General features: G+C 47.0%; 2 protein-coding genes and 2 long non-coding RNA genes across 6 annotated transcripts in view; 2 read left to right on the forward strand and 2 right to left on the reverse strand.

Moving 5' to 3' along the window:
- Positions 1 to 22,418, forward strand: part of LOC26534107 (uncharacterized) — a 76,824-nt gene that overhangs the window by 41,002 nt on the left and 13,404 nt on the right. For both annotated transcript variants that reach the window (XR_004470014.1, XR_004470013.1), the window contains one exon: positions 4,317 to 4,348. This is a non-coding gene — a long non-coding RNA (uncharacterized lncRNA). The remainder of the gene's footprint in view (positions 1 to 4,316; positions 4,349 to 22,418) is intronic.
- Positions 1,323 to 1,623, forward strand: LOC117184604 (uncharacterized). The gene is made up of 2 exons (XR_004470012.1): positions 1,323 to 1,495; positions 1,550 to 1,623. It is a non-coding gene; the product is annotated as an uncharacterized lncRNA (long non-coding RNA).
- Positions 18,808 to 20,262, reverse strand: LOC4813554 (gamma-glutamylcyclotransferase). 2 transcript variants are annotated; one of them, XM_015187884.2, is made up of 4 exons: positions 20,054 to 20,262; positions 19,626 to 19,747; positions 19,433 to 19,566; positions 18,808 to 19,363 (listed from the first exon to the last, which is right to left on the reverse strand). In XM_015187884.2, exons 2-4 carry the CDS (start codon positions 19,728 to 19,730, stop codon positions 19,042 to 19,044), a joined length of 561 nt encoding a protein of 186 aa, XP_015043370.2. In that variant the 5' UTR covers positions 19,731 to 19,747; positions 20,054 to 20,262; the 3' UTR covers positions 18,808 to 19,041. The 2 variants fall into 2 exon arrangements, with proteins under 2 accessions (XP_015043370.2, XP_001353983.4); XM_001353947.4 differs by lacking the exon at positions 20,054 to 20,262 and adding an exon at positions 19,805 to 19,942.
- On the reverse strand, positions 20,580 to 21,521 carry LOC4813359 (gamma-glutamylcyclotransferase). The gene is made up of 2 exons (XM_001353946.4): positions 21,013 to 21,521; positions 20,580 to 20,945 (listed from the first exon to the last, which is right to left on the reverse strand). Exons 1-2 carry the CDS (start codon positions 21,390 to 21,392, stop codon positions 20,624 to 20,626), a joined length of 702 nt encoding a protein of 233 aa, XP_001353982.3. The 5' UTR covers positions 21,393 to 21,521; the 3' UTR covers positions 20,580 to 20,623.

A 22,418-nucleotide genomic window follows, 5' to 3' on the forward strand; every position in this document is an offset into this window, starting at 1 on the left:
CTTTGTTGCCTTCTGGCTGTCAGATTGATATTAAATTATATACCTTATTATCATTTCAGTGTTTGCCCCCCCTGCAGCCCCTGCAGTCCCAGCAGCCCCCACAGGAGTGTGTGTGCACATCATGGGGGCGTGGAGGCGGAGTGCACACATGTGGGTGGGGTGCAAGTCGTGTTTATTTACAGCTAGCAACAATTGTTGCTGAATGCATTTTACTTTGGATGATGGCTGGCGGGATGCACCTCAAGTCAAAGTCAAAGCCAGGACAGAACACTCTACATGTGGCCACACCCTCTGCCACCCATCTCTCCGCCTTCGCTCTTATGGTTTCGTTTCGTTTCGTTTGGGTTTGTTTTGTTGTGTAAACTGTTGTTGTTATCAAATGGGGGCACTCGTGCCGTGTACGAAGGGTATATTGGATTCCTGTCGAAGGATGTAACAGGTGGAGGATAGGGGTCTCTATGCTATATGTGGCTTAGGGCCTCCGAGGCCCTAGTTGGAAGGGCTCAAAAGGGTGCCCTCTAGTCGGGAGGCAGCACCGAGTAGAGCTGGGGCCTTCGTCCTCGTAATATGCTTGATGGTTGCGCCCAAGTGACATTAAATGGCTGCTGCCACATCTTCGGTTTGTCGGTGGGTCTTGGGGCATGCCACTCGAGTGGCAGGCAGCTTAAAGCTCAAAGCCAATGCACTTTAAAGCTTCTCCTCTCCGAATTGTCCATAAAATATTTATATTTCTGCAGCTATTTACGCATTTTTCCATCCATTCGGCCATCAAAATAAATTGAAGTAATGCCCTGCCCGGTAGTTCGATGCGAAAACTAAATGGGATTAAAGATTCCGATTCCTGATTGCTGCCGATTGCAGTCCTGGCTGTCCTGGATGTCCTGGCTGCCCTCGATGTCCTGGCTGTCCTGGCTGTCTGGCAGCTTTATTTGTTTTTATGTTTGTTTATTTGCTTTGTCTCTGTGCGAGGTGCGGACATTGGCATAAAGAAGTGGCCTTCTCCTTCGGAATGTAATGAAATCGGGGCTCTTATCTCTGCTTGATTTGCCCCCAAGCAAATCAAATGCAAATTAAGAACAAAAATAGTCTTTCCGAGCGAACGACAAACTTAATTGAAGTATTTTTCCAAAGTTTTCAAAGCATTTACTTGCCACAAGAGAGAAGTAGATGGTAATGATTTCCTAAACCCATTTTCCACATTTGCACACCTTTTACAAGGCACCCTAAGGTGCCAGATTATATAGCAGACATATAGAACGGGATATGGAGGATCGTAGAGCCCCCTTGCCCACCTGCCAGCCTGCGCCCTTCAGCTTTAGTCCTGAACGATGTGTGTGCTCCACAGAAACAAATATTTTTGATAGATTCAAACAAATTTCGGAACAGTTTCCCAGGTGCTTTCGGTATTCCTGTGCCGTGGACGTGAATATTTCCATCTAAAACAGTTTCCTGCTTTCGGCGTCGTCGGCAATCAAAATTAATGTAGAAATTGAGAGTAAGTGCTGCCAGAGCCAAGGGATCCACCTCTGAAGTGCCAACTCCTTTCCAGATCCGCCCGACAGTCCGCAGGGCATTCCGTTCTTCACTAAATGCATCGCCAGCGAGCAGCCCATCCGGACTGGATCCATTCTTCCCTTCCCTTTGGAGGACACTGGTCTGGGGCAGCTGTGGTCCAGGTACGAGGCGCAGTGCACTGTTTCAATGTCGCAGCCGCAGACAATTGTCTTCCTTGGAACCTCTTGCCCTCCAGCCTTCAGGTCGTCTCCTCATGGCTGGGGATGAGCCTTGTTCCCATCTGCCAGTCTCTGAAGTCGCCAGTCCAGACCTGCTAGGAAGTCGATTGATCGCTGTGCCCCCTCTAAGAAGAGCTGATTCCGGCGCCTCCGAAAGCACAAAAATGCTTCAAGTGAAAATAGCCACGGCATCGCAGAAAGCAACAGGAAACCGAAACATGCTGAAAACTTGGCCATTCCATTTTCTTTCAATAAAATCAATCAGTGTGCTTCTACCACATCCTACTTGACCTACCTCCTTGACCTCCTTCCGCCGCTAATAGCCCTAGTTTAGTTGCACAATAATTGCTAGCGGTAGATTTGTTTCCTTGGAATTTGGTAAATGGCCGAGGCGTACTCGTATGTACGTCAGATTCCACCGCGGATTAATGGCAAAGACACAGGAGAGGTTTTTATATTTCGTGTACAGATGGTCCTACCCACTCTTGGGTACTCTTGCCACTCTTGATGGACCTGTTTGCGGAAACTAATTAACTCAAACCGCGAAGATCTTGCTGTGGCCATTTTGAAGAAATCGCAAACTGATGGCTAATCGCCTCCATTGTCTGTGGCAGAGGCAACCAAAAGAGCCGCACTAATTAACAAATTGATTTATGGAAATTAAAATGACAAATCTCCTGGGACAGGGTCGGCGATGGGGCTGGGGCTGGGGAGACCACAATCATCAGGGCCAAAAAACCAGCATATGCAAAATATTGTTGCCAAAAAACAGAACCACCCCGCAGGAGACTCAGACTCTGGCTCTGCTCATCCACCGCAGACAGACATTTAATTAAGGTGTCTTCATGGCAACAATCTCTACCGCGCCGAGTCCTGAAGCCGAGCGTCAAATGAGTCTAATTAATAACGAGGCATTTGCCACATAATTCATACTAGTACGGCGGAGTGGCGGCACTGTACCCTGCGGAGGGATGAGTAATTGTTGCTTTGTGTGTACAGCTTTTGGTTTGAGTTGAAAAATCTGATCAAAATATTCGAAAAATAGTTCCCGGTGGCCACAGATGTTTGTCTTTGTGTGTGTGTTTTTTTTTCATTGGCTGGTTTTCTACCCAAAAAATAAACAAATTTTAGCTGTCCGGCAATTTTTCTTTTCGTTCGGCCGCTGCCATTTTGATGACTTAAGCCAGGCTGAAAAGTCTGACTTGAATTTATTGCCGGTGCGATATGTGCCCTGGATGCTGCCTCGGATGTGCTTCTTCGTATTGTAATTTATGCAAATTGTTTAGCAGAACAAAACCAGATCCGTCCCCGTGCCCGACCCCGGGGTAGCACAATTAATTTCCACAGCTCCAAGCATAGTGCGGCTCGATCGGGCCCAAAACGGAGATGGTCTTTCTTTCTGGGTTGCTTGGGTTTCATTATAATCGAATTTGAGCGATAAACCCTCTACAATGTTACCAGAACTTTAGTAAGTAAACATTCTGGCCAGACCAAGACATCAAAAGCGTGTTTAATTTATGGTTCGTTAGGTCAGCCTCAGCCTCAGCCTCAGTCATAGCCATAGCCATAGCCATTTGGCTGTCAGCAGGCAGGCCGAAAGGGCCGACCCAGCCCAACCCCAACCCGACCCCAACTATGCAAATCGAGTGGAGGAGTATTCATCTTCGTCAGAGTTGCTGTTGGGTCCCTTTGAGGTGTTGGCTTAGGCATTAAATGGGGAATTATACAAAGGCAACGACCCGTTCCTCTCGCTCCCCCACGCCGGAATGGGTCAAGAATAATTCCTTTTTGATTTCACTACCCCGAAAACCCTGGCCCAAGAACAACTGTGGGAAAACGTTCTCGTCACATGTGAGGATGGAAATTTATGTGTGTCCAGTGGCGGGGGCAAGCCGGCCAGAGCCATAAAAAGAGGACAACACACTTGGACAACTTGGACCCCAAGAACGGGCGAACTTCCTTTGGCAACAGGCCGGGAGCTGGGGTCGATTTACTGGCTGGCCAATACAAAAGGTTTCAATGGTCTTGGAATGACTGTTGAAAGATCTTTCTTTGAGGCGGCGGCAGTGGCGGTGGCGCCCCTGATGTGCGGTCAGTTCAAGTAAGCATAAAAGGCGACGAAAGTGCCACTTTAAAAGTTGCTCCTCACTTGTTACTCGAATGATTAAATGCATTTCTTATTTTAAACTCCCTCTGTTGGGGGTTGCAAATGTCTGTTGGGCATATCAAAAGCCCGATTCGGCTGTTATTAAATGTTTTACGGCCCGGACAGAGCTCCATAGCAGCCATACAATGGTATACAATTTTTGAATTGTTGAGTCCGTGAGTAAATGTTTATTGTATACTTTTTATTGTCAGCTCAGCTTTTAATTTAAATGATATAACACAAAATTCTCTTGACTTTATACGAGTATGTGGGCCACCCCCGAAAAGGTACATCCTCCGGGCAATCCTAAGGGCCGTGGAATGCTCTACTGAAGGGGAAAACTTCTACAGAACACAGCCACAAAGAACTCTCTCCCCGTGAGAGTATGCCCGATTCCTGCTCGCTTGCTAATGCATTTTCCGCATTTTCTTTTGCAGAGACATTCAAAAGTAAAAATGGCACATTAAAGGTAATTTTTTATCGTCACTTTTATATGCAATTTTTCTTTTTCTATTTCTTTATAAATATTTTTGTTTTGTAACCATCCAGGGGTGGTTTTGTGGCCGCCACTCCCTCCCACCTCCCACCTTTTTATGGGATAATATTTATTAGTTGTTAAAAAATTTAGCTCGACTCGTTTAATTTTTAAGCCAAATTTCGTACAAAACGTTTTTTAACAGGACGCATAAATTTCCGTTTTGAAGGATTTCGACGACTGATGGCGAACAATTGGAATTTATGGCGTGTGCGGGGCGGGGGGGGCGGAGAGGTGCATCAAATAAATTCAGCGATCATAAAATTGTCTGCCAGCAAATCCATTCCAATATATCAAAAAAAAAAGGGAAGACCGGGCCAAGGGCGGCGGGAGACACACACATATTTGACTACCAATTACGGTCTGAGAGAGGACACGACACCTTCCCTTTTTCCCTCTCCCAGACCCTGCCGCACATGATAATTTATCGCACATGCCTACACGAGACCAAGTCACACACCCCCTCACCCCCTCACCCCTGTATGCATGGGCTGGCAGTGAATATATTCATATTTTCCCCATATTGTCCATTGTCTTTATCCCTTTTTCCAGGGGCCTGGGCCTGGGCCTTGACTTGGGCTTCGGCTTCGGCTTGGGCGATGATTTGCAGCCGCTGCCAGTAAATCAAGCGTGCAGCATTTAAGAGTAGATCAGATCAGAGCACACGGCAGCCTGCGTGGATAATAAATGAATTGTTTATGGACTGACAGAGTATCGGTGTACTTTCCTAGCTTTTGATATACGACTATTGCGTCTTACTTGACGAGGAATCGTGTGTGGAATGAAGCTGTGACACATGTTGTCCTAGATGGATATCATTGCCATATCCTTGATGTCTTGGCGAGTATTCCTTCTGCTTGATGAGATGATATATGAGTATCGGCTCTGCTCACTCCCACTCCCCCTTGCGGAATCCTGGTGCCCGACTGCAGCCTGCAGCCCACAGGACAATTGTCAGGCGTTGTCTGTCATCTACTCGTATTTGTTGTTTCTGGTCTCGCTGGCCACACGACACACGCCGCCGCAGCCAAGTTCCTCAATTAAAAAGGGCCCGGGCCCGGGCTCGGGCCGAGAGCTCGGGGCCGGATGGAGGGGGCGAATGCCTCCATTGATGGCAGAGAAAAGAGTTCAATTGCTGCCTGACATATTCCTTTGTGTGCCTGTGTGCGTGTGTGTGTGTGGGGAGGGTTGGTCATGCAAATTGTCGAAATATTCTCAACTGACCAACAATTGAGTGAGTGGGTGGATGGATGGATGGTTTGGTCGGGTTCCCACCTCTGCCACCTCTCCCTGGCCCCCCACCCCCCCCTGTTCGGCTGTTGTGATTGGTTTTGTCTAATGGAACTCGAGCGTGGCAACAATTTCATTGAATTGGATTTCAATATATATCGCATCGTATGAAAGGAGCCGCGTTACTTTTTGATTTTCCTTTTTGCGGGTTTCCCCTGTCTCTCTGTCTCTCTCTCTGTCTGTCTGTGTGTGTTTTCCTTTCACAATTCGCTGGTCATTAAAAGGGACACGTGCTGGGAGGCACGTGACTCGGGCCAGGTTTCTCTTGTTCTCTCCTGCAACCGAAACTGGACCTGAGACCTCGACCTCGTCCTCGACCATTGTTTTCTGCCTTCCTTCCCAACATTTTCCAGGGCTTACGGGGCACCACTTGAGGAATATGTTTTACAATGATTAGTGTAAATATTTGAGGGCCAAACTTCTCTCTTCACACAAACAAAACAATGCCCAAACAGGGCAGACTCGAAACGAAGCATTTGTCGCTTAATTTTTGTACAAATACATTTCATTATGCGACGAGTACGAGTACGAGTATTGATGTTCTTCGGTGTAGCGCCGTCTCGGTTTTGGTTTTGGTTTCGGTTTTGCTTTCGGTTTTGGTTTCACTTCCGGCCAGGCGACCCCATCATGTTAATTTGTTATTAATTGTTCCATGTTTCATGTTGATTTTTGTTGTACTTTGATTTCTCCCCTGGCCGTGGGCCGGGGGCTGGGGGGAGTGGCAAGTGAGCGTGGGACTCTGGGAAAAGTCTTTGGCTTGAAGTTCTAGAGATCCTAAAACTAGGATCTTAAGCTAGTAATACACTCGGATAATTATGGCACAGATGGTTTAATTGAATATTCGGTTCTTAAGTACATAAAAGGTGAAAATAAATAGAACTCACTTTGATCCCAATTCAAACACACTTTTAAATAAATAACACAATATTAAATAAATAAATAAAAAAATAAATGATAATAAATATCATAGTAAAATATGCATTACATTTTTAGGAATTGTACAGGGTGCGCCATCTTTTAGTACGCTACCGATTTCCATAAGTGAGGTAAAGGTAATGGCAAACGTAGAAAAAATAGCCCAATTTTGAATTGCTAATAGAGGCGGCCACTTAATTGATATTGTTTTCAAAACATAGTCTAAATATATTGTAAAGAACCAAACCATACTTATGGAAATTGGTTGTTTTTTTTTTAAAGATTATTTGATGTTTCCATACCGTACTAAAAGATGGCGCGCCCTGTACTTAAATCAAATTCTAAAAATATTTAATTAAAAACAAATTCAAGTTAACGACGATTTTATGTCGTTTTAACCGAAAAACGCTCTATCCCAAAGGAGCAAACAAAAAAAATATTTTTTGATATAACAACAATTTTTTGAACATAAAAAAATTTATTTTGTAATAAAAAAAAAAAAATAATCGAATAAATTTAATTCAATGACATGGTTTTTTTTTCATAAAATTCTGTCCGTCTTCTAATATATTCTTAGCAATGTTGTCTTCGAAAGGGTCCTCACAAATCGCCGAACAATTGTCAATAAGAAGATATTCATCCAGTTCTTCCTTTGAAATCGGTAGCTGATTTTTTAGAGCTCTCGCCCAAACCGATAGAAATAGAGATTCTACTGTATTTATATTGAATATTTCCACAGTGGCAGCTACATTTTAAGATCTTAGTGTAAATCTGGCAGTTTCAGGTATTTTTTCTCTGGGTTTACTTGGTAGACTTCCGTCGAAATTCAAGGATGGCCAACATATATTTATAGGCTTGATTGCACTCTGAAACCTTATGGTTTGTATAGGCATTGCTTTAGTTTTATTTGCAGTGCTTTAATATGTGAAGATTCATGTACTCTATTGGAATATGTGTATGCCGATCTGTTTGTTGTTTTTATGTGCATTTTCTTTTGGACTTTTGGGCTTAATGCTCTCCCCCCTATGGCCCTGTAGCGCACTTTCAAATTTAAAGCAATTCTAGACCATGCGGGTGTATCGAATTTCCAGCAACTTGCATAAATTATGAATGAAGAAGCGGAAGGAGGGAACATTTCATTTCAGATGGGAGCAGTTTAATCAACATCAGACACACGACCTCGGCATCGGCCTCGTAATCCCCTTAGCAGCAGCATTAGATCGAGCCGAAGAGGAAAGGGTTAACACAAAAAAACGGAGAAAGGATTGCCGGCAAGGAGCGGGCGTGAAAAAAGAGCAACTTTCAAAGAACACACCCCTGGGGCCTCCGGCCGCATTCTGTTGCATGTTGTGAAGTGTCTGCGATTCGGGCCCGGGCTGGGTCCGGGCTGGGGCCGGGGAAGGGGCCGGGGGCCGGGGCCCATCAATGTCAGTCATAAATTCATCACGCAAATCTGTTTTGCATTCGTGCGGTCACGTGACTGCCTTCTCTCGCATTAGATAATGCTTGACATTCGGTCATACTAATTGTTCAAATTAAATAGATCGGCACAAGGGTTAGCATAGCTCTCGGTCGGGTGTGAACAAAGTGCTGTTGTTGCCACAGCGACCGCAGGAGGCGGCATGGGAAGCGGAGTGGCAGGAGTGGCAGCAGTTGGCAGAGACAGGGAGCCGTGGAGCGGGGGAGCCGGGGAGCGGGGGGCAACACAACTATTGGCAATTAAGTTAATTGTGTAAATTTCAATATGCACTAAGCACCGCAGGACATCGTTGCTAGCGCCAGGTCTATGGGGGCGGTGGGCCCTTCGACAACATTCGACATCCTCGTGGATCTGCCCTCGTTGCAAGGATCCTTCCGGGCCATGTTCCTGGTCTGGTTCCGCTCACATAAATACAGATAAATTCAGGAACGACATCAGCAGCAGCACCATCATCATCATCATCATGACAATGTCAGAAGCAGCTTAGGCAAATATATATATAAATAAATCCTCGAAAAACCCCAAAGGACAAAGAATATTGCGCAACAGTGTGCGTGTGCGTGTGTGTGTGTGTGTGTGTGTGGGACAGACTCACAAAAACAAAATAATTACAAGTAAAAATCGCTGCGAGAGTATAATGGAGCAGATAATGAGAATGAGGCTGAGGCAGAGGCTGAGGTGGAGGCAGTGGCAGACAGACGATGCCAAGTCGTCGGCAATTAAACATTTTCAATAAAATTTACACCTGAGCTCATTTTAATTGAGTTGCAGAGTTGCAGAGCCATGGCTGGGGCTGGGGCTGGGGCTGGATCCTTGACAAAGGAGGGCTCTGCTGGAGAACAGAACGGAATCCTGGTCCTCGGGATGCACAGATAAACTTGTGTTCTCGCTGGAGATGGAGTGCCGTGGAGCCACTCGACTCCTTCAGATATAATTGCCCGTCCAGGAAAGCATGTCTGCTCGAGGAAAGGAGTTCCCCCACCACCACCCACCACCTAACCCCCCGCCCACCATCCTTCGTCACTTTTTATTCCAATTGATTTTTGCTTCAATGTAGTGGAATTGATTTGTGTACGAGTGGCCACGCCCACTCTGCCAAATTAGTTGCCATAAATAAAAAAAAAGGAAAACGAAGAGAAGCCGAAAAATTAAATAAGAAATTGGCAAAGAAAGCCAGAGCCCGAGCCAGAGCCCGAGCCAGAGCCCGAGCCAGAGCCACAGCCAGAGCGTTGGACAAGTGAAATATTTTACTTATTTGCTCGGATATTTGCATAAATTTATGCCGTAGTTGCCATGGCATCGGTTGGATATTGATACGAGTATGATATGAAGAGACGGTACTCCCGTGCCAGCGGAAATTTGCATACGGTCTCGGTATACTCTCAGTGCCGAGCCTTGTGGCAAAGTGGATTCGAAGGACACACGATTCGTTCTACAGATCCAAGCCAATACTCCATGCCTTTATTTGCTCTCCTTTGCAGGTTCCTCTCCGCGTCTCTTGTAGAGTATTTTCCCATTCGACGATCTGGCCTCTGCCAGCGACCAACTCTTATGACATCGTGAAATTCTTGCCTCAATAAACATAAATTTGCACTGGGACCCACACAGACACAGACACCACACCCCACCCGGACCGACTGACTGCCTGCAACCCTCGATGAACTATAAAAATTGCCAATAAGTTGATCCCCTTGTCCCATTGTCGCAGGAGTGGCCTCGGCCCCGGTCCCCGGGTGTGGTGTCTCAGAAATGTTGTCGCATGCAAATTTGCCGCCTGATTTGTACATTTTGTTTCAATTTGCGCTTTCTCCACCGTTTGCGTTTGCCTTTCCGTTTGCGCCTCAATAAAGTTCTCTCTCTCTCTCCGAGTGCATTCCACAAATAATTGCAATCTCTGCCCCAGAAACATCACAGAGATGTGTGTGTCCTGCCATCGTCCTGCTTCTGGTCTTATTTTTTCTTTCGTGGTTCCCGGTTCCGCTTTGGTTATGGTAATTTCAGATGATTTCCTTTCCCCCCACCCCTCCCGTGCCGCCTCCAGCCAAACAATCTGATACTGGTTGGGGTCCTGCCTGCTGCCTCATGCCTCCTGCCTGCTGCCTCCTGCCTGCTGTCTGTGTGCATTATTAGTATTTGACTCTTGATTGAGTCTTGGATTACATACTTGTACTGGCAAAGCAAATTGTTGCCAAATTGAAAACGAAAGTGAAGTTTTTTTTGTGTGTTCGCGAATTTTGGGAAATGGCAAGGGGAGGGGCCCGGGATGGGCTCGGGATGGTCTCGGGATGGGCCCTGGATGGATAAAAGAGGGGTTCCATTCTGCACCTGCTAACCTCTCCTCCAATCACTTAAAATTAAACCAAATTAAATCTTCAGACCCCTTTTTTTTTGCCTGTTGGCGGAACACCCTTGTCAGCAGAGCAATTAAATTCAGCATGACTTTAATTATATTTCAACAAAATTTTAATAAGGCCCCCCCCTTGGCCCGCGCGCCATATACATATTTTATTTCTTTTTTAGAAATAATGCACCAAAAAAGGAGCAAAAAAGGAGCAAAAAATGGTTAACAACTTCAATTAAATTATCAACTTTCAGCACGTAAAAGTCTCGACCGCTGGGCGGCATTTAATTGCCAGAGAAATAGAGGGATAAAAAATTGCCCACGGAAAAAGTTTAAATATATATATATATTTTTTTTTTTTGGTCGAGTTTTAACTCAATTAGGTTGAGAAAAGTTTTCGGGGGAAAGAAAGGCAAAAAATCCCTCCTTCCGCGGACTGGCGGCAGCGGCAGCGACGCTTAACGCGGCTTAATTGTGGTCGCAGGTGTCGAGGGCCACATTTTTATCGTTCTGTTCACAGTTTACAAAAATACAAAAAAAAAATCTATACATCTATAGAGACCGAATGGGGGAGGGCTGTGCTGTGCTGTGGGAGAGGGGAGGGGAGGGGAGGGTGCGCTCATTTCGTTTAAGACAATTTTTATGACCTTTACGACTATTTGCCTTGGCTTTGATTGTGTTTATGGCTCTAAGCTTCTTGGGCGGCCCCGAATGGAAAATACTTCAATTTATTTGTTTGTCTTAGCCACATAAAAAGTCCGTCAGACTTCTGGGTAATTCGATACGGCCTGGCAACCCTTTTATTTCAGCTTTTGTTGGCTGACAGCCAAAATCCGTAGCGCACTTTTGTGCGTTGCGTTGCGCATTTTTTAATTGCCTGAAATTTAATATTTTGGCGAGCTCTTTCGATGTTTGTTTGATTTTATGCTAATTATTTTCGAATGCAGCAGCCGCCAAGCATTCTCCTGCGATTTTATATATATATTTTTTTCATCTTTGGCCCGAAAAGCCAATTATAAAACTCCATTTTTGCACTTTTTGCCGGCGCTGTTTTTGCTATTGTATGCCGCTCTCGGGCGTCGGTAATCGGATAGGCGCAATTAGCAGACGGACGGGAATCGAGTCACCGCGAGATGAGAATTTAATCGCAACAAGCTGATTGCCGGATCATGCCAGTCCGAGGGGCGGTCCCCAGTTAATTGGAGCTGTACTCTCCCTCATGTGTCCGCTAATGGGGATCATATTTATAGGGAGAGTATCAGATTGATTTGTCATTCGAGGGAGTGCTGCCTTGGCCTAAACTACTTTCTACATTCATCGCTGGCCCCTCCAGCCAGGTCACCAGCCAAGCCCCGGACGAACCCTCTTCCAAAATGCGAACAGCTATTTATATTTATGAGGCCAGACCCAGGCCAGACCCAGGCCAGACCCCGGCCATGGGGGGTGTGGGGGACTGTGTGCATTATAATTCAATAATTTCTCCGCACTCCATGGCGCTTGGGATTTTTTAATTGCTTTTCAATAGCACGAGGTGGGAGGTGGCAGGGTGGACGGATGCCAGAGGGATGGCCAGGCGCTGATAAGCTGTGCAGGATAATCATCGACCTGGCCAGCGCGTTAAAATGCTGAAAAATTCATACATCCCATGGACGGGGACGAGAACGGGGTCGAGGACGAGGACGAGTAGAGGTGAAATATTTACGAGGCGAATTAAAAAGCGCGCTAATGCAATTCACTCGGCCAGCGCTAATTTAAATTTTTAAGTGGCTCGAGCAAAATGCAAAACAAACAAAATAAATGCAGAAAAATGCAGAATTTCATGCTGCAAGTGAGCGAGTGCCGGAATACCCTGCCAAGGACTTGAAAGAGGGGTATGAGGTACGCAGCAGGGCCCCTCCGCTACAGCTACAACAATGGCAATGTAATCGAAAATTCCATTAATCTAATTCGAAGAGATACATAGATCCACATGTTCCCTACTCCATGACACCGCCAAAATGCCCCCCCAGCCGCGGGGGAGTGTATTCTGGCATATAAAAGAGCAACGCTTGGCTGCCGCTGACGCTGCCGCTGTGTGGAGTGCAACAAATTGTTGCATAGCCTTTCCAACTAATGTTCGAGGTGTCCCCGGCCTCTTTCTCTCTATTCTGTGGGCTGTGGGCGGACGGACAGGCAACAATGTTGTGTTAATGTTTACACATGTCCATGACACGACCACAATGAACAGGAGCCCAGAGCAGACAACCATTTCGAGCGGCTCGGCTCCGCCCACCTCGCACCTCTCTGGGAGGCCTGACCAGGCCTGAACAGCAGACCAGACCCGTCTATGGCATGTCCATAAAGTGCATCAGTTGCGCTGCATTGCACTTTGGAGTAGAGTGGAGTGCCTCGAAATGCATTGGCAGTGGCAGTGGCAGTGGCAGCGGCAGCGGCAGTGGCAGTGGCAGAGTCGTGTCTGTTCGGGTGTCGATAGCAGGCCTTAATTAAAATTAACATTTTTTGCACAAAACTTAACAGGGCCCTGGCCCCTGGCGCCTGGCGCTCGACAGCCCCCTCCCTACCCCTCGGCAGGCTCTTACATTGTACGGACGGGTACGCTTTTAGGCAAGAGTTAACTCAATTTGTTGGGTGTCCAGTCGGCCCACGGCCATGGAACAGGATATCGCCGTGTATATGTGGACACGGATATGGATATGCGGGAGTGTGGGCGTGGGCCTGGGCGTGGGCATGAGTGCCGTATGTGCCGTAGCATCCTCTATTTCTATTGATTCTGATGATGGTTATTTAATTTGGAGCGTCAAGTGTGCGTTATTGATGCGAACGAACCGGAGAGGAGAGGTTTTTGAGTGCATTTGCCGTTTTAATAGCCAGCGGCTGGCAGGCAGGAGTGGAGAGGAGTGGCATTAGAGCAGGGCGGGGGGTATGTCCAGAGGGCCACATTGCCAGCATGTCCATGAGGTTGTAAAGATGTTGTATTAGCCATGTTACGAGTGTGGCCGGTTGGGGCACATACATATGTACATATGTATGTAGGTGTCAGTAATTACCGAAGAATGGAAGTTCCATTTTAGCATGTAAATAAGAGCAAAATACATGCCTATATACATGTATCTATTTACAGTTTTAAGAGGTTTCTTTCTTGCTTTTTTCCTTATCCGTATCCGTACCATTCCACACTCGAATCGAAGATCACATTTTGCTAGCATACTTATCAGCGCGCACTCACTGCAGTCGGAAAAGCACTCGGAATCAAGATCAATAATTTCTTTAGAACTAATAAGAAAAAGGTATCCCCCATTGCTGGAAATCTTGCCAGAGTTTGGTTGACAAATTTAAAGAAAACTTAAAGCCAGAGGGCTCTCTCTCGCTCTCTCTCGCTCTCTCTGTCGTCAGATTCAAAATGATATTCCCTCCGTAATTCACCGAAAAACGACATTTATCCGCCGGAGGCGAAACGCGCATATAACCGTATTTAATAACCGGCTCATATTTCCATGTAGTTTATTTGACTTTTTGCGAAAATGCATTTCCGCGACGCGACCAAAACGAGAGTCAGAGCCAGAGCCACGGCCAGTGCCGGCGGAAGCGGTGGCAGTGCAGGGCAGGGCGGGGCGGGTGCGGTGCAGTGCGTGGGTAAATATCAATATTTACACCTTTAATTAAAAACGCTAACAAGGTTATTTAGTGTGTTGTAGAACAGGCAACAGGAGCAGCGACAGGAGCGGGGGGGCAGGAGCGGTGGGAGCCGTGGAAAGTGGGCAGGAAATCAGGCCGGAAGTCAGCCGTGGCCAAACAAGCGGAGCGTCGGTTACAGAGCTTCCACTCGCTGCCGCCACTGCGCCGCCACTCTGCTGGTCTCTGCACTGAGCGAAAAGGGTTGGCCTTTCTCACGGCCCATTCGCATTTTTCGAGTTATTAGAGGCGGTTTTTCTCGCCGTGTACTCCGCCCTCTGCTGTTCGTTCGCCCTTTCCATTGGGCGGGAAAAGCTTTTAAGCGAAAATGCCAAAATGAAAATGTGAAAATGTGAAATGTATTTTGCATTCACTTGTTTAACTTAGCCTTAATGCAGGGCTGGAGCTGCCAAAAGGGAGACGCGGTATCAATAGGAGCAAATGGAACCAGAAAGGAATCAGCTAGTTTCTTGTTGAAAGTCTCTGAAAGTCGAGTGGCATGGAGGATCCCCTCCATATGGATGAGTCGTTGAGTCTTTGAGAAAGTTCAAAGTTTAACTGGGAGCGGCTTTAGAGCAGCTTCAGTAGGAATTAGTCATCGTCTGGACACCATAGCCATTGCCATTCCCATACCCAAACCCATTCCGGTCCCCTTTCCCATTCTCCGGCTCTAATGCACTTTTGTGTACCTAAAATATTTGTCATATTGCACGTGCCACACACACCCAGGGGGAACAATGGTGCTGCTGCAACACCCACAGCGAGGCGAGGCGAGGCGGTGACACCGAAATCTAGCCTTTGCCTCGGCAGCAGCAGCATGTCGTTTAATTAAAAAATGCCCCAAAAGCATTTACCCAAACCCAAGCCCAAGCCCAAATTCAAATACAAATCCAAGGATGTACCAAGGGCCCAAACCAATGCAATCATTGATGCAGCAGCAGCAGCAGCATAGGATGGGTGGGATGGGGTGGGGAGGGCTCGTGCATTTTAATGAAAACGGAAACCAAATAATCAGGAAGTGACAATCTGGCCAGCAACCAGGGGGCCAGCCAGCGGTCAATCCCGAGTGGAACGTGGAACGCCTCGGAACAAAGCCTCGACAAAATGTGATGCAAAAGTGCAACCCGTGGAGCGTATGAATTTAATGATTTAATCGCAGCAGTCCAGCAGCCCAGCATCCCTGCCACACCCACTGCATAGTGGCACGCCCTGTTGACACTGCTGTTGCGTGTCGGTGGAATTTGTCAAAAAATGCAGCCCAAACGAGGCCCAGCGGTCGCCTCAAGGGAATTGGAACAAAACAGCGCCGGCCAGCCAGCCAGCCAGCCAAGTGGACAAGGATGATGGAGTCCTGCGGGGCCCGAGGCTCGTTCCGCCTGCACTTATTGACTTTGCAGCCAACTCTCTCTCTCCCACTCTCTCGTTAGTCCTTTCGGAGACTCCTGTCAGTGTCCCTGTCAAATCCTGGCATGTGGTCAACATTTAAGTGTAATTAATGCCCGCGGCCGGTTTGAAGTTGCATCTCCCACAGAACGCTCCTTCGCTCGTGGCCGCTGAAATATGAAAACCAAATATTTCGCTTAATTTGATTAGCGTCCCTGTGTCCGCGTATCCGCCTGTGCACCGCAGAGATTCCGATTGCATTTTTCGGTTTTATTTGTGCATCCCGTTCCCTGGCCCGCGGCGCTGGCTACTTCTGCATCGCTGCAGTTGTCCACTTCCGGTGTTTATTATTTCTGGCATACCCTGTTCTTGGAATGGTGAATGGTGGATATGCGACTTCCGACTAACCGAAAGGCCTTTGCTTCTCTGACCAACTCCTAACCAATGATCATGGCTCCCATCGAACTTTTCCAGGGTATCAATCTTTTTGTTTGTCCTTTCTAGACACTCCGTCGAGTGGCTGTACGGAAAAAGCCACCCGCAGGTGATTGACAAGGGGAATGCCGGCGAAATGGCACCGGGGGTAATGCCAATCTTTGGCCAATTTCCCCAGAGACCACGCCCCGGACCCGTTGGCTAATCGAAAGTGTTGCTCCTTGGGTAATTAATAGTTTTCCATCATCAAAAACTTTCCAAACACTTTGAACTGTCAGAAACTATATGCAAATGGGCCATCAACTTCAGTTTCTTGGGAAAGCTAATTGAATTTCCTTTGGGGTCCGTTGAAAAGGAAAGCCCTTTTCTTGCCCCTGCCCCATCCACAGTCCCGCGTGTGTTGCCTTTGACGCCTCGTGTGTGACGCATAATTACAGGCATTTGCCAGCGAGTTCTTCAAATTAAATTCAATTGGATTCTCTCTCAGCTATTGATGTCGGTGTCGAGTAGTAGTGCCCGACCCGTCGTTCCGCTGCGGTTTGGAGTGCGATTTTTAATCCTTTGTGCCACTGACAAGGCAATTAATAATGATTTGTGGCCGCTTTGTGTACACGGAAAATAACACTCTGCGCTCAGCCATAATATACGTGTTATGTTATTGGTTTTACCTCCTTTTTTTGGGGATTGATGGAAGCTCCAAACTGTGTATCTAGACAACTACCGTCTACCACCAACACCCATCGAACAGGGGCTGGCAAATGCCTCGCAGCCAAAGTAAAAAACCTCATGGCAGTCATAATGATGACACACTTACCACATAAACCGCACGCACACCACATATAACCCTCCCACAGCGCCCCAACCCTCCCACAGAGCCCCTGCTTTATCCCAATCCCACGGCAGAGCGGCAGCAGAGCAGCGCCCGCCCAAAACTGTTGAGAAGTGCCCGAAAAAGGGTTGCGGGAAAGCCTTTCGCTGCTTCGGCTCCCAGAATTGCCACTAAAATGCACGCTAATGAGTTTCAATTACGACAGAAAACTGACAGAAAGCGGTCCAAACGGGTGCGGGGGGGGGGGACGACGACGACGGTGGAGGACGCATCTGAAACAGTTTTTATTTTTATTGACATGGCGGCGCTTCCGTCCATTCCCATTTGGTGGGACGGACGGACGGACGGACTGCTGTTGTTGTCGTCGCTTCTGTTGTCAATTTGCGTAAAATTTTTGCCTTTTTTGTGTGTGTTTGTTGTTGTTGTTTGTTGCTACTTTGATTGAAACTAAACGACGAGCTGAGCCGGCTCTGAAGGTGTGGGCGGGGATTGCGGGCTTGGGATGGGTTCTGAGGGAGAGAGAGAGAAAGAGAGAGAGAGTGCAAGTGCGAGTGCTTGATTTTAATTAAATTCCCATGCCCACAAAATGCGACACTAGCAGCTGAGCAGCTGAGCCCATCCCATCCAGTCTTTCCCGGAGAGTCTTTCTCGTCCTGCGCCATCAATGGCACTCCCTCCGTCACTTGTCGTCACCGGATTTCGCTTTGGAGTCCTGGTGGTAGGGTATTGTGGCTACGTGGCCATGTGGCTTTGGATTATCATTTGAAATGAAATGCAGTTCTTAGAGTATTCAGTTCTCGGTGTGGCAGCCGGTGGCATTCTCCTCGTTTTTTTAACCTCATAAACTTTTATGATTACAAGAGCCCCAATGCCTCAATGGTGTGTTGTTGTCGCTTACTTTGTGGCCTGATGCTGCTGCTGCTGCTGCAGCATCCATCTGTGTGGATGGGCGGCACATGTTACAGCGAGACTCTTCTAAATGGTTATGGCGCCGTGCATTTTAAATAATTAATGGCCAGCCTGAGGACTCGATGCCATTGGACACGGCAGCGCCTCTCAACGGGGGCGCCGCAAATGCAATAAAAATGTTGAGCCAAAAACTTTGACCAAGATGAACAGAAAAAAAGCAACGAAAAGAAAAGAAAAGTTTGCACTTTTGCAGACATTTGCCGACTGTGGCCAAAAATCGTCCCTGGCTCTGACTCTCCGACTCGACTGCATTTCAATTCCCAAACGATTATAAACTGTAGAGTGTCGAGGTCGGACAGCCCTCCAGTCCGCTTCCAAATTTAATTTACAACTACACAAAGTGAACAAACCGCAACAAGGCAACAAGCCAGCAAGGCAACAAGCCAACAAGCCAGCAACTTGGTGAGAACTTTTTACTTTGTTAAAGTCGAGAATGGCTGAATGGCTGAATGTCTGAATGGCAGGGCGGAATTGTATTTGCCAGAGGAAGGACCTGGGACCTGGGACCCTTCCATCTTGGGTCAGCAGCCATTGGTGCCGGTCCTGGAATTAGCTGCTAACTGGGGGCCAAGCCCAAGCGATAGTAGAGGTAGGAAAACTCCTGCCGAAACAGGAAATTATGTTTATTATTACTCGTACTTTGGCACACACACACACACACACACACAGAGGAATATGCAAATGTGCAGCTCCAAAAGGCACACTCTGAAGAGTCTTCACTCTATTCCACTCCACCCCCTGCCCTGCCCTTCCCTGCCCTGCCGAAAACTTCAAATTTAAATTAATAAGACAGCAGCCAGGAGCCAGAAGCCAGGAGGAGCCAGGATCGCCCGGCTCGGCTAGGATGAGCTTCGTTAGCTTTCAGCCCGGAATGCATTTGGAGCATCATCATCGGCGTCGTCAGCAGCTCTGGAGTGCACACTAAATTGCACTTTAATTGCACTTTCGGGCTAGTCGCAGAGCTGCTCGGAAAAAGCTGAAAACTTTTGTTTTCTTGGCGGCCATTGTCTGAATGGCCATTGGCATTGGCTGCTGCTGCTTCTGCAGACAGGAAATTGGTAATCATCATAAATAAGTGATTCAAATTAATTAAATTCCGTTTTTGGGACAAGTTCTTCTGCTCGAGAGGTTATTGAAAGTTTGTTAAGAAAAGAGTTCACAGCGGAGTATCTACAAAAATAGACACAAATTAGAATATAACAGATCGATAATGAATCCTGCGTATGTATATCGTAGGGGATGATAGCCCTGATGATAGGAATCAGGAAAGCTGATTTCCGGGAATCAATCAGTAGTACATATAGTATTTGTTATCATGAAAGTTGCACTTGGTCCAGTTGCAGTTTCTCCTCCATCGTGGCCACCTGATTGCCATTGTGCTTGAGGCCCCTCAGCCACTTGACGTACTCCTCGGGTATGCCCGTCTCCAGGGCACCCTTGACCAGGACCTTGAGGTACGTCTGCGAGGGTTGTCGGTCGAGTGGAATGCTCGGAGGAGGGACGCTCTGTCCATGCACCTCCGAGAGGGGCTGGTTGGTGAGATGGTAGGCACGGCAGATGATGTCCGTATTGCTGGTCAGTGAGAGGACGGGCACACTGATCGGAATATACACGCCATCGGGCACACTCTCCTGGCTACGGAATGGAATGGAGCGAAAAATGTAACTTAATGCAGAAGAGTGCTTTGTTGGGGGGGCTGCCTACTCATCCAAATCCTTCAGATTGCACATATCGATCTCCCATATGGCGCCATAGACGTGGGCTCCTGCTGTGGGCACAATAGTGGCAGGTGCGCCCAGCCAGTTCTTGGATCCTGTGTGAAAGTCCAAGCGGTAGTTCTGTTGGCAATATTGGGAATACTATCAAATATTTCCTTCCACATTTATTCCCAGATTACCTCTAGTTTTCCAGCTCCGATTCTCTTGGCAGTGGGGTTCTGTATGTGGATGCGGCGAGCAAGCATGTTGCTGCCGAAACCGAAATAATAGAATTTGCAGGCCATGTCCAAAAAGGTTGGTTCTGTAAAGGAAATGAGTTTTATCGAATTTAATTTGAAATTGTACAATATTTTATCACCGAAAGCAGTTCACAAAATGCGAAGCAGTGCAGTGTCTTTTAAGCAGTGAATTGAGTGGTTGCGAACTTGACTAAGTCAAGTCAAGCACGCATCTTATGAATTGGTTATGAACTTCACTAGTTTGGGGGAACTTTGCCCTTCAATATTTTAATTTATCAATATTCATTGCAAAAAAGCACAGCCAGCTGTTTGGAAAGCTTTCTTTGTAAATTGTTGTGTTTATTTTTCACTTAAATTGCAAAACTCACGTGTATTATTAAACAAAAATGGACTTTTTTTTTATTTATATATTTATTTATACTTTAAATTTAGTATATTTTGGCAAATAGATACAACACGTAACGCGCGCGTTTTATGAAATAAAACTCAACAAATGGTTTTTGTTTACACGCAGGCACTGCTGGGAATGAATTGACTGAAAATGAGATAAGAAAAAATGTGGGCGAGCAAGAACGATAAGAGAGCAGCTGTTCCTAGCCTGGTCCTTGTCTTGGCTAATACTATCTGGGAACAGGACAGCTTTTATGCATGGCCTGGAGCTTGTATTGGCTAATGGGAACAGAAAAGCTTTTGTGAGTTCATAGCTCAGACAACAGCCATGGTCGTAGCTCTGTCACAGCGCCACTGATGCAATTGGGTTTTGATCTATGCCGCGTTCAAAATGGAATAAACTGCCAGATTGACAAAACTTTGGATCCATCTACTTGATTTTATTTTAGACTAGATATCCTTCGGGAATTCGCTTGGTTCCTTATAGAGTGGTACTCTTTATACAGTAGCTACAGGTACGCTGTAGGTATCGCAGCTATATTTTAGAATTATGGAAGGAAAACATCTTGCAATCCCAGCCTCTCCTCCAGATTGCTGGCCACCCTGCCGTTATGTTTGATTGAGCGCAATCGGACGACATACTCTTCGGGTATCGAGCTCTCTATGGCGCCCTTGATCAGGCACTGGAGATAGGTCTTTGACGGCTGCCGGTCTTGGGGCACTTCATCGCGATTCATGTGGTACAGATTGCTCTCCGGCTGGTGGGCCTTGGTCAGCATATAGGCACGGGCCGCGGTGGCAGTCTCCTCATTCTGGAGCTTTACGTATACAGTGAGTGCCTCATAGATGCCCAGATGAACGCCCTCCTGGCTGCAATGGGAAAAGGTTAAGACGTCAGCAAACACCCGCTCTCTCGCTTCCTCTCTGATCTGCTCACTTGTCTATGTCATCCAGATTGCTGACATCGATCTCCCAGAGAGCGCCCCACGTGTGATCCCCCGGCGTTGGCACGATTGTCCCCACAGCTCCCCTCCAGCGCGGTCCCTCACGCGCAAAGTCCAGGCGATAGTCGGCCAGGAGGGCTGCTCCTATCCTCTCGGCAGTGGGGTTCTGTATGTGTATCCTCTCGGCCAGCATGTTGCTGCCGAATCCAAAGTAGAAGAACTTGCTGCCATGCACCTCGGGCAGCGTCTCCAGGCTGTCGTTGCCGTGGAGGCCGTTGCTGCTGCTGATGATGCCCCCTATGTTGTGGCCTTTGGATACACGGAGTGCTGTCAGCAGACAGAGCACTAAATTAATGTGTCGTTCGATGTTCATTGAAATTTGTTTCCAGTTTTGTGTACGTTTTTTCGACGGCGTGTCTATCTGCCTGGCTGCTGGTTGAATGGCTACTAAGCTACTAATCAAGAGTCTGCTTTGATTTTTCTATGATTCGTTGGGGTACATATGCACAACCATAGCCCAGCACTTGATTGTGCCCCGAGACGAGTAATCTTTATGAATTAATTACAATCCGATCTTAAACAACTTCATTCTGGTTTTATAGATTGCAATATTCGTCGTGCTGCCAATGTATTCGTGTATATATACTCTTTATTCAGGTTCATGAGAGCAGGTGGAGAGCATCTCGATATCGACATCGGTTCCAAGCACCTAAGCTAGAGCTTCCTCTCTTTTTTGCGGCGTGAGTATTGTGCTCTAATCAGAACGAACTTGACTCTGGCTTTGCCCGAATGCATGTTTCAATTGGAAGATTAGTCTACAACCCTGACCGTCCCTGGCTGGCTGTCTGTCTGTCTGTCTAGTTTTTGCATATTCGCCGATGCTGATAATGAGCCACATTTCAAAATAGGAAATCCCAACAAATGTGGTTCATAAGCGGCACTTCTCTCTGAAATATTCTCTATCAGAAGCCATCATAGTATTGGTTGGTGGACTCTTTGCCAAAAGGAAATTGTCAAAATCGAAATGAAAGCCAGAACAACAGCAAACAGAGGCGAAGGGGCGACCGTAACTGCGAAACCGATTCGTTTGGCTTTCGATTTCAATATTTGGTGACTGGAAACACCAAAGGGATGGGGATATGGGTACGAGTATAGGGATGCGGATGGATATGGGTTGGGTTGGGGCTTCGGTTCGGTTTGTGTTTATTTGGTTAGCCGCAGTGACAGGCCTGTCCTGCTGGCTCTCTGCGCGCGCGTATATTTGCAATGATTTTCGCTATTTTATTGTGCAATTTGTTGCATGTTTCCGATGGATGTTTGTGTGGCTTGTGGCGGCAGAGCCATAACCAGAGCCATAACCAGAACCAGAACCAGAGCAAAGTACAGGCCCGGCCAGCGA

This window comes from Drosophila pseudoobscura, chromosome X (genome assembly GCF_009870125.1).
Source record: "Drosophila pseudoobscura strain MV-25-SWS-2005 chromosome X, UCI_Dpse_MV25, whole genome shotgun sequence".
Classification (NCBI taxonomy): Eukaryota; Metazoa; Arthropoda; class Insecta; order Diptera; family Drosophilidae; genus Drosophila; species Drosophila pseudoobscura.